The 12,712-nt window shown below is 27.8% G+C and overlaps 1 protein-coding gene across 3 annotated transcripts in view; it reads left to right on the top strand.

Moving 5' to 3' along the window:
• LOC107451344 (protein c-ets-1-B) overlaps window positions 1–8,933 on the top strand; it is a 64,585-nt gene extending 55,652 nt beyond the window's left edge. For all 3 annotated transcript variants that reach the window (XM_043051222.2, XM_043051223.2, XM_043051224.2), the window contains 3 exons: window positions 4,338–4,559; window positions 5,652–5,972; window positions 7,452–8,933. In XM_043051222.2, coding sequence (XP_042907156.1) covers window positions 4,338–4,559; window positions 5,652–5,972; window positions 7,452–7,792 — 884 coding nt within the window. In that variant the 3' untranslated portion in view covers window positions 7,793–8,933. The remainder of the gene's footprint in view (window positions 1–4,337; window positions 4,560–5,651; window positions 5,973–7,451) is intronic.
• The last annotated feature ends 3,779 nt before the right edge of the window (window positions 8,934–12,712 follow it).

Genomic DNA, 12,712 nt, shown 5'->3' with positions numbered 1-12,712 from the left:
AGTTTCTAGTTACCTGATAAGGGGATTTGGTAAACTTTTGAAAGTGGGTTCAACTTGTTTAGTGAAGGTATTTGGTCACTTAGAGGATAAATAATACACATTCAAAATTGCTCTGAAAAGGGTTATTAAATTTACTCAGATAAAATGTCAATATTTATCTTTGTACTTACTACAAATTGTTTAATTCGCTTTTGGCACTTAACCCTTTGCATTCCGGTGTCATCTCTTAGGAGCCATTAATAGTCTCTTTTATACCCTAATAATTAGTTGCCACGCTATTTTAAAAATGATTAAAAAAAATTCATTATGTATTTTAATGGATTTAGTGCTTATAGTATTTCGAATGGCACTTTAAAGTACTCGGAGGGCAAAAAGAAATATTTTTCCGTGTAAAAACTTTCATGGCTCAAAGCTGTCCTTAAATGTCCTTAATTATTAAACATTTCAATTAACAGAACTTTTAGTGATTTTCCAAACTTTAGTTGAAGTTAACAGGAAGAATACATATTTATCTAAAAAAGAATTGAAGAAATTTCAAATTCAAAAATTATGTTATGTGCCATGAAACAAAGTAACTAACAAAATGAACGAGAAAGTCTTCGTTGCTCGTCAAGTACGATAATAATCTACTTCTAGTGTTAGAGACAATTACCCTTTATTTGAGGGTATAAAAGCATTCGATGTGAGGGAAATATATTATAAAAAGCTCCTGTCACTCTACTCCGCCTTCATCTCCGAATCATCGTATTTTGCTACTACTAAGATTTTCAATAGACTATTTTCTCTCCTTTTTTGGAAAAGAAAAAAAAAAAATGCGTAACGTTTAAAAAAAAAGAGAGAAAAAAAAGTGGAGGTTCCCCCCTCCCCCCATTTACGTAAAAGAACTAAACCATTAGAGAATCAGCAGCCTTAAATTGTCCTTAAAATGGAGTCAATTTTGTCCTTAAGTTTTATATTTTGGACTTCCAGCCTTTAACTTTTGATTTAATATGCATTCCGGTCTGTATTTTATTCAAATTGATCAAATTTCATGTATACAGTTTTAAAAAAAGAAAGAGTTATTCAAATACTATTTTTGATACTTTAATTTTAAAAGCAAGTTCCTAATTTTAAATGTGTACTCTAGTTTAATGTTCATTTTTTTTCTTTATTTATTTTTACTATTTCTCAGAAATTATTAGATTAGGAAATTTTTTTGGAGTATTTATATATTAAATACTGTTATCCTGCTTCCCCCCCCCTTTTGATCCTTATTAAAGTTAGTTTTTTGAACTCATTCGTACTTTCCAAATTCGTTAAAAACTTCTAAGAATCTTTATAATGAAACTAATGTATATGCATTTAATCTATAATCTTAATAAAAAAAATACACAATGAATTTGAAATAATTGACAATAATCCCACATACTAAGCACTGCTGTTTACGCTAGGAAAAAAAAACACCTTGATTAGGCAGGGGTCTGTTAAGAAGAAATTTGCGTCCTTTAACAAAATACCATTTCATAAAAATGGACCCTTCACAAAATATTTTAACCTAAAAACGGACCATTCACAAAATGATTTTTCTTTTAATCGGAACCTTCACGTTTGAAATGAATATTCTGCGTTCAGCAGAATAGGCTAAATACCAAATATGAATTTGTATGTTGCATCTCTAATTTAGTCGCAGCAATTACCGTTTATCTTTTAAATTTAAATTTTTTTTTAAATTATAATTTTATAGTGTTGAGCATAATCTTGTATCTCTTTACAATTTAAAAACTTCATGAAAAAGTTTTTTGCAATAACATGACCCTATTTGCACAAATTCACAAAAGCAGGACCCTAGTTGAAAGAATGTGACTTAACGTTTATTTTATATTCACAAATCACGAGTTATTTTTGTCACAATTTTACAAAAACGGACCTTTCACAAAATGTCTGGACAGACCTCTGCTAGGAAAAGGATCATATTCGTATGCGAAAATCTGAACTTCACAAAAATATTTTTCTTTTTTAAAAGCTTTCAATCTAAGTTTATTTTCATATTTCTTACAATCCAATATCTAATATATAAATACCACGCTTAATAGTTAACATTTGAAGCAAAAAAGTCCCTAAATATTCACCAGTGAAGATGCAGTACAATTCTTCTTAATTTTACTGGGCGTGTCTATAAACCATTAAATCTCTCTTTGTCCCTGGTCTTGTTTGCTATAAACTACTATTTAACTCCACCTTCCAAGGTTACGTCAGGAGAGATTTATGTTCGAAGTATATTTTTCGAATCAGAGAACAATAGACTGGGCGAAACGATATAGCTAAGTGACCTTAAACATCGTGGATGGTTACTTAATATCGCGATTTCTTTTTTTCAAACATACCTTTTTTTTTTTGAGGTCCCTCTTAATGTCCCATGTCCAGCACTGCTAAACTGAAGAAATAAGTTTCTGTTTTGAGAACGTTTCCGCTCCATTATTTGCGAACGTTATTGCGCAAAATATTTCACGTTTTTATTCAAAACAAAATTAGTTAAATACTTGGAAGAACAATAAGAATTTTGTATTATTCCGTTAATTATATTTACGAAGCGGCTCTGTTTTGTGACATTTTCTGTAGCCCAAAAGTTTTATTAGATTTGCTTAATGGTTGTCTATTGCTAAAACTTTCATCCTGAAAAAAAACTGGGGTTCGATTTCCGGTGGTGGCTTGTAGACTGCCCCGCTTCAGATCGATGGGTACCTACTCGTTTGGGAAGTAAAGACAGTCGTTGCGCTATGTTGACCCCGTTGCCTCTAACCGGCCGTTGGTCAAAAAATTCTGCAACCTTAACTTCTGCCAGACACATTTGCCAACAAAGGCCCCTAGCTAAAATGCTTGTCAAAGAAATAAGGAATTAAACACTATTTGGTTAATTTATGGAATTAACAAAATTAAATTACTATCAATTTTTGGGCCATGGTGGCTCACGAGATAAAGTACCCGCCTCTAGTTTAGGTAACCCAAGTTCGAATACCAGCGATGGCTGATCGATACGAAATTCTGCTCCACACACACACCACAGTGATACCACAATGCTGACATGAAATATCCTTAGTGTAAGATAGATCGTGTGTTAAGAGTCCCCTTACGTTGGGCTATCCGTTTGAGGTTTTCCTCTCCGTGTAACGCAAATGCGAGTTATTTTTCTGTATAAATCCTCCAGGAAAACAATTTACATTCAAATGCTTGGTCTAGGACAGTGTTTCCCAAAGTGTGGTAGGCGTACCCCCAGGGGTACAGGAACAGTTAGTGGGGGTACGCGTTCTTATGCGAAATATCTTGCAACAAACTAAAATTTCAAAAATTTTTATTTAAAAACAAAGCTAGCCATGAAAATTACAATTACGTATTTTTCTATTGGCTATTTTTTGCAGAGTTAACAGTTAATAATTAGTGGTGCCAACGGCCAGTTGTGATTTTTAACTTTTGTGCAATATTTTTATAGTAAAAAATACATTTTTTTTATTAGTGGTACAGAGCGTTACGAAAAATTTAGAAAGGGTACACAGAAGTCAAAAGTTTGGGAAACATTGGTCTAGGAAATAGTTTGTCTTCTGGGTGAGATTCAAAATTACAAGGCTATGAATTTCAACCTTAACAGTAGTAGTAAACTCCTAATAGGGTCGAACATAAATATATATATATATATCTAAACAGTTTATGTTCATATTAGAAAAACGTTATATGTACCCAATTTTTCTCAGGGGGGGGGGGGNTTCTCAGGTGGGGGGGGGGGGCATTTTACCCAATCTTAAATAAAAATGAAAGTTCTGAGTATTAGAATAAGTATATATACTATAGATGAAGACAAAAACGACTTTAAAATAAAGATGAAAACCTTAACATCAAGCAAATAAGTAAATAATTTTTATGAATTAATTTATTATTTGTCTTCACCTGAAATATTGGGTGTGTGGGTACTTGCAAAAATAGCTCAAAAACAAACAAGATAGTCAATTTAATACTAAATTTCATTTAAAAAATTAAAAATAGTCTTTCTTATTATTTCAGATTTCTTTAAGGTATTATAAAAAATTAATTTTCAAAAAATTTCTTTAAAAAAACCATATTTTAAAAGAAATATAATATATTTCCAATTCTGTGAGTAAACAAATGAATTTATATTTTATTATTTGGAAATTAATTTATGTAATATTTAAATTATACAAAACTATAAAAAATCATGCTTTAATTGAATGCTGAAATAATATTTAGTATCTCTATTTAGGTAGTACAAATAGAGGTATAAGTCTTATAATGCCAAAAAATAAACGTTTTTTAATGTNTGTTTCAATTTTATCTTTAATTTATTTTAGATGGATACAACCATGTTGCACATTCTATGCATGGCTTACACGATGTTAGTCACGAGGACATGATACATTATGATGATAATCATGACTATGGTTTGGAAACTCCAAATTCTCACGCTCATTATATAGACAGCAGCCCTGAATTCTACCCTAATCAACAATCACTAAATATTGGACAAGATACCAAGTTCCAACCTACATTTCATGGAAAGAATTTTTCGCGAGGTATTTAATTTAGAATGTTTTTATGTTAATTAACTGTATTTTTAACATTCACAATAAATTAGTTGACAAAATCTTTAAAGAAAAACATGGTTTAAATATTGAGATTTATGGAATAGTATAGTATAAACCAACATTTTTAGGTAATTCCCTAACCTAATGTTAAAAACGTTAAAGAAAACTTATGAGGCCGTTCAAAAAGTATGTACACAAAAATGGAGAAATTTTAACACCCTCCCCCCCCCCTTCCTACATTACCGTACATAAGGTCTTACTCCCCCCTCCCTAGAGTACATACATTTTATTAGTCTACCCCCCTTTTTCATAAAAATTAAAATAATTATGTTTTAAATAAAGTTAAATATTTATTTAAAATAATATATTCATCAAAGTCAAATTTAAATTTGATATATGCTTATAATGTACGTACTTTGTATAATAAATTCTCCCCATCGTACAAAATAGCAAATCCCCTCCCCCTTCGAGATGTACATACTTTTTGAACGGCCTTTATTTATATTTTATGAAACTTAGAAAGTATTAGAAAAGAAAAATAATTATGAAAATGTCCTGTTTATAAAATTTCTTGTCCAAAAAATAGTATTTTTGTAATTTTATAAATTCAATCAACTAAAGCTGCTGTGTACTGTTTTTTCGGAAGCAAGAAAATTTATTCTAACTAGGTTATTAAGTTATATGTATATATTTCTTCACCTTCAAATCTCACTTGGGGGAGGATAATTTAAAAACAATATTTTTTTACATATTATAAAATTAATTTTAAAATCGAATAATAATATAAATGTAAATTAGCATACAGAGTGTACTTTTTAAGTGCAAATATTTATTGTCTGCAGGAGTTATGACTTTGATTTGTTTTTTCTTAAATAATTTTAAAGCTTTTCTGAAAGAAAAAAAATTTTTTTTTTTCTTTTTGTACTATTCTATTTCTTTTATTAATTACACTCTTAATATCAATTATTTTTGTGTATAATATTACCTTATCACTTTAATTAGCTGGGGAATTTAACATGTATTCTAACTGAACTTTTGCTTTTGGAAGTGGTGTAATTTTTTCTCTTCCTTCTTTGATAGGTCGATTCACGCCACATGACTTAGGTTTGCCTGATGGTTATAATTCTCATCATTATGATTCAACATTTCAAACAGTACCATCATCCGTACCTCCTTCACCTGACCAATGGCCTGCTGACCTTAGCCATGGTACAAACAATTCTATTCCCAATGGTCATCACAACTCTCATCATCACCAAACTCATCCCGCATTTGCTACACTGCAAACTAGAGAATCCCCTTTATCACATCTGGGACATGTGCAAAATTCATCGCCTGGCCACGTGCAAGGTCAACAGGGTTGTGATGTTAAGCCTGTAATACAAGCCGCTGTTCTTGCTGGTCAGTACCTACATGTTTAACATTTTTGAAGCATTATTCTGTGCAGTTTTTTTTTTTATATTAAATATATTTAGTTTTGATGTGTTTGTAAATATATATATATATATATTGTTATTTGAAATTACTTAAAATTGCGTAGTAATGGTATTTTATACATAATGTAATATAGTAATTCGAATTACAGAAAAATTTATTAATTTTTCGCAGTAGCTAACTATTCAGATGTTTATGAAGGTTTAAACTAGTTTTTGTATTGTTTGTTCTGCAACTTTTTTGTTATTAAAAATATAGAGTCGTGCTTAAAACTGAGTTAGAAAAATATGAAATGTATAGTCATATATAATAGATATTTAAAAAAAGAAAAAAACAGGACGCTTATACAATGTGTTCACAAGCTATTACTTAGTTATTATTATAATCTAGAACTTAGATTCCGAACATATTTTAACTCAACGCCTACTTTGCATTATTTTTTTCAACGTCCTCTTAAAAATTTTTAGCTGACATTTACTAAACAATTTAATCAAAAAAGTTTGAAACTTTGTTATTTGGGATTTTTTTTTTAGTTTGATTATTTTTTTTATAAAATTTACTAAAGAAAGAAACATTTACTATGAACTCTCCTAAGTAGAGCATGAGTAGAGAATTCTTGTAAAATAATAGTTACAATTATTGTTACATAATATTGTTATATTATTAAATACAAAATAGTTATCAAACAAATTTGTTTAAAATTCAAAAATAAAAGTTTTAGTTTTAAAGGAAAAAAGTATTCCCTCAAACTTTCAAGTGTAAAACGTTTTTTGAGTAGAACAGCATATAAAGTATCATTTACACAATAAAATTGGTCAGTAATTTTTTCTCAATAAATTTCTGAATTAAGTGCTTTAATAACATGTAATTTATGTAGAGTTAATGTTTTTTTTTTTTGTGTAAAAATTAATTTTAGATTGCTCTTTATATTTAAAGAAATTTTTTATTGTATTTTACACTTCTCTAGGAAATCCCACTGAAAGTCTTTGACACCCACTGTGGGGGGTGTCCATATTGAGAACCTAGGCTTCCTCTTTGACTTAAAATAATTCCTTTTATTTTTTTCATTTTAATTCTTTTTTTTTTAATGTTGAAGACTTATTGGAGACAAAATCTTAGTTTATAACTTATGGATATGTTATGTAAAATATTACTGAGTTTCTGAGATCTGCTTTAAGATGCGTAGACAGACATCGTTATTCTTTTGAAAGTCACCTTTAATAACAATAAAATTAATGGATTTTTATACCTTCATAATATCTAGTAATTTAACTGTTTCCTTTGACATGCTATTAAACTCTTCTAACATTATAAGAAACAGAAAATGAATAAGATTAATATTTTAGAATGAAAATTTTAAATGAGTGTGAATAAAATTGCTACTGCATTCATATAGCTTTTTAGCATTTCCAATTCAATGTTTAAATGTTTTCTTTTAATTTTCAGGAAGTGGTCCTATTCAACTGTGGCAATTTCTTCTCGAGCTTCTAACTGACAAATCTTGCCAAGGCTTCATAAGTTGGACTGGAGATGGCTGGGAATTCAAGCTCACCGACCCGGATGAAGTGGCGAGGCGCTGGGGCGTTCGCAAAAACAAACCTAAAATGAACTATGAAAAACTTAGCCGAGGCCTGAGATACTACTATGACAAAAACATAATTCACAAAACTGCTGGAAAACGATACGTCTATCGCTTCGTGTGTGATCTCCAGAATCTACTCGGGTACACGCCAGAAGAACTTCACGCCATGGTTGATTTAAAACCCGAGAAGAAAGATGATGAATAAAGAAAGATACCCACCTTTTTTTTAAAAAAAAATATTTGTATGGATTTGGGCTGTAAATGAATTTATATTACGAAAGTTTTGTTACATAAATTACCACCGGAGCCCAACGACAAATCGATGGCCAACTTTATTAGAAGCCCCCTTTCTTGATGTAGTGATATTGTAAAGGCTTTGATTACATTTGCGTATGATAGGCATTTGTCAATCTTATACCTTTCTAGTCTTTTGCATAAATCCTTAATATCTCTTTTTAAGGTATTTTCTGCATATATCTTATATACTTTGCATATATAAGCAATCGCTTCATATATAACGTATATGATGTGCTAAATTACTTTTAAAGTCTACATTTTACAGAGGTATTCTTTTTACCTCATTTTGATCTCAAAATAATTTGTGTGCTATATTTTTTTTTATTTTTGAACATGCTGCATGTACCAAAGTATCTTGGAAATAAGATTGCTAGGATGCTTAAAGGCAATATACCTTCATTTTTTTAAAAAGACAGGTTAGTGACTGAGGGTTGAAAGCGATTTGAAATTTTTTCTCTTCCATTCGGGGCTGATGTCGAAGTTGGCCAATCGGACTCGAGTTTAGTGTTCTCCCAGTGATTTATGTTATTGGTATATATCATGATTTTATAGCATCTGCTATTATGCTCTTTTTTTTTTCTTTTCGAATCCATGAATGTTGTTTGTTTACAAAGCTTTTTCCAAAGTGGCTTATATATGAGTAGATATTGTTATGTGTGATTGCAAACTGACTGCAGTATTTGTGATGCTTCAAATATGTAAAGGCTATATTGTAAATTACTATTTGTTGTTTATCGGTAATAGTATTACCCTACACTTCAATCGAATTTAAAGCTGCTGTGAGCTAGTTCGAATACTCGGCTATTATATTAATTATTGAATACAGTTTGTGAACATTTTTAGTTAGTATTTTGTATATAGGAGAATCATTAGAACTTATGCGTAATGTTATGTTCGTAATTAAAAAAATCCATAATTAACTGGTGTACATGGTTATTGGTTGCACCTATTATAAGTGTGTATAAAGTAGCACTTTGCTAATGCTTTGTTGTCTAAGAAGTGTATGTTTTGTTTTATAGTAATAAAAGTTTGTAACTTTGTTCATATTATTAATTTGCATCTTTACGAAGTTATGATTCATAAATGAATTTACAAAAAATCTAATAGTTAATATTCTTGAAGTTTAGGATTGTATTTTATCAATTTGTGTAAACCTAAAATCAAATTCATATAAATTATATTGTGATCCAAAATAGACTTTTTTCGGTCACATATAAATAATATTTAGTGCAGAGTGATAAATAAAGGCCATTCAACTATAAGTTATATAAGATGGAAATGGATTAATTATTACAAAAATAAAAAATCTAATGTTTGAATTCAAAATGTCATTTATGTTGTAATTTAAATTTTTTTCAGTTACATTTAAGTAATTAGTGCAGAATGTTAAATAAGGGTGATTTAACTGTAAGTTATTTTTGTTCAAGTTATAAGATAAAATTAAATTGAATATTATAAAAAATAAGATTAAATATTAGAAAAATACACGATCTAATCTTGGAATTCATAATGTCATTTATATTGTTAAAAATATTATTTAAATAATTTATATATTAATAAAATAATTGTCTTCAGTTACACGTAAATAATATGTTGTGCGAAAAGATATTTGTCACAAATTTTAGTTTTTTTATTAATTATTTTGGCAAATTTCATGAAATAATTGTAAAAAATTTTTTTGTAATTATTGTGAATTTTATGTATGGATGAGTGCATGGTGCTAAAGGAAGTTATAAGATATTAACGCATAGTAAAAATAACGTTTTATTGAGTTTGTACAAAATGTAGTAAGAAATTGGATATTTTGAGCTATTTACATTTGTATTATTATTGCTCATCAGGTTTTTTTTTTTAAAAAAAAGAAAGCAATATATTTTTATGCATATTTATTATTGAAATTACGTGTTATACAGAATAATTAAACAGCCTCCATTTCATCATTATTAGTGTTATGTATTTTTTGAGAATATTAAATCTTATCATTAAAATCTTTTATTAAAATTTTGGTGTATCGTTGTTTCCGCATGTGCCTTACCGGTAACTAAACTGCTGTAAGCCATAACCCCCTAATCATGTCCTTTCATTTATATGTGATGTGCTTTCTGTGTTAAGATCCGGAATTCTGTGTTTTCGAGAATGGTCTTCCAGAGATGTATTTTTTATTTGTCATCTTGAACGCACATGTAAGCTCTGGAAAAATTGATCCATCTACTTATAAAAATAAAGATAATGTGTGACAATTTACGTCCTATTATTTCGAATGTTTCTAATGCATTTTTGACACTATTATGACTATTAAGAAGACAGTTTAAGTGCTTTAAACTCAAAGCAAGATTTTAATTTTAAGCTATATGCAGGGTTCATAGCCAAATTTTCAACAAAAAAAACAAAAAAAAAAAANAAAAAAAAAAAAAAAAAAAAAAAAAAAAAAAAAAAAAAAATAGCACTTCAAAATATTTTTAAGCATTTTTTTCAAAAAAAAGTGAAACAATAAGAAAATCAGTATAGCAGTGTTTTTAAAAAGTTCTTATTTTTGATTTACTTTTTTTAAAGGCATGCTAGGTGCTTAGCCAAATTTTCCACGAAAAAAATAAGCAGTCAAAAAATATTTTTAAGCTTTTTTCCAAAGAAGTGAAAAGAAAAGAAAATCATAATAAGGTATGCAAGGTTTTTAAAAGCCCTTAACATAATACGGAATGCATAGCCAAATTTTCCAAAAAAAAAAGCACTCAAAAAAATTTTTTTAAGCATTTTTTCAACAAAAAAAAGTGAAACGATAAGAAAATTATAATAGCAGGGTTTTAAAAAGTTTTTGTTTCTGATTTACGTTTTTTTCAAACCCTCAAAGACATGCTAGGTGCGCAGCAAAATTTTTCACGAAAAAATAAGCAATTAAAAAAATACTACTAAGCTTTTTTCCAAAAAAAATGAAAAGAAAATCGTAATAACAAGTTATGCAAGGCTTTATAAAACGTGCTTATTTTTGATTTACGTTTTTTAAAAACCCTGAACATAATACAGGATGCATAGCCAAATTTTCCAGAAAAAAAAGCACTCAAAAAATAATTTTAAGTACTATTTTTCAAAAAAGTAAAAAAATAAAATTTTGTTACAGATACAGGGTACATAGCATTTTTAAAAAGTGCTACAAGGTGTTTATTTTATATTTATGTTTTTAATAGAACTTAAAGGTGCTTTTTCGTTGGGAGTTAGAAAAAAAGTGCTTAATTTTTTATCTTTCAAAATTGCATTTTTGCTGGTACTATTATCAAAATGGTATAAGTGCTGCATTAAATTACAAAAATAGGATTTTTCAAACTTTTCTCTGCTCCGTTTATCTAAAACAAGTTATTTTATCACGATTATATAAAGTCTTTGAAAATATTTTTGCATTTTAATGATATTTTGTATGTAAATGAAGAATTTTAAACATTAAAAATGTTTTTGAGTGTTTGAAAAGCGCTTGTTTTTTGTTAAAAAATCTGGCTATGCACTCTAAGAAAAATATTTTCTTATTGATAAAAGTTCTTCAACTATGTGTACATAAAATTAGCAAAACTTTTTCAGACTTAGCAAAACTATGATAAAATAACTAGTTTCTGCCAAATAACTCTATTCTTGATTTTATTAAACACAATAAAAAAACATTTTACTCACAATTTTAAACATATTTCATACAGAGTTGATAATTATATTTTTTAAATTATTAATCAAATTATTTTAAATTAATTTTATTTTTAAATTTATTATAATTATTTGAAATGTTTATTTAAAAACATTTATAAGATTATAATAATTATTGATCATACTGAATTGATAAAAACGTGTGGAGAATTTAGTAAGCTAAAAAAAAATCTAAATGAATACATAATTCAAATGTAAATCAGTGACCCCCTATTAATTATTAAAATTTCTAATTTGGTTTTGTGTTTCTTAAATGTAATGATAAAAAACATTTTTCAATAATTTTGAAATGAAAATAGAATAAGTATTAATGTTAAATATTTTTGTCCTAAGGAAATTATTATATGACTCCGATATTGACTATGCTTAACAAAGCAAAAATAGCTGAATTATTAACTTTATTAAAGCACTTTATGAAATTACGTGTTATTAAAGCACTTAATTCAGAAATTCATTGAGAAAAAATTACTGACCAATTTTATTGTGTAAATGATACTTTATTTGCTGTTCTACTCAAAAAACGTTTTACACTTGAAAGTTTGAGGGGATACTTTTTTCCTTTAAAACTAAAACTTTTATTTTCGAATTTTAAACTAATTTGTTTGATAACTATTTTGTATTTAATAATATAACAATATTATGTAGCAATAATTGTAAATATTATTTTACAAGAATTCTCTGCTCATGCTCTACTTAGGAGAGTTCATAGTAAATGTTTCTTTCTTTAGTAAATTTCATAAAAAAAATAATCAAACTAAAAAAAAATCCCAAATAACAAAGTTTCAAACTTTTTTGATTAAATTGTTTAGTAAATGTCAGCTAAAAAATTTTAAGAGGACGTTGAAAAAAATAATGCAAAGTAGGCGTTGAGTTAAAAAATGTTCGGAACCTAAGTTCTAGATTATAATAATAACTAAGTAATAGNTTTTTTTTTTTTTTTTTTTTTTTTTTTTTTTTTTTTTTTTTTTTAAATATCTATTATATGACTATACATTTCATATTTTTTTAACTCAGTTTTAAGCACGACTCCATATTTTTAATAACAAAAATGTTGCAGCACAAAACGAACAAACAATACAAAACCTATTTTAAACCTTCATAAACCTCTGAATAGTTAGCTACTGCGAAAAATTAATATATTTTT

This window comes from Parasteatoda tepidariorum, chromosome 5 (assembly GCF_043381705.1).
Source record: "Parasteatoda tepidariorum isolate YZ-2023 chromosome 5, CAS_Ptep_4.0, whole genome shotgun sequence".
Classification (NCBI taxonomy): domain Eukaryota; kingdom Metazoa; phylum Arthropoda; class Arachnida; order Araneae; family Theridiidae; genus Parasteatoda; species Parasteatoda tepidariorum.
Note: the sequence above shows the minus strand (reverse complement) of the source record. Positions and strands in the feature narration are given on the sequence as shown.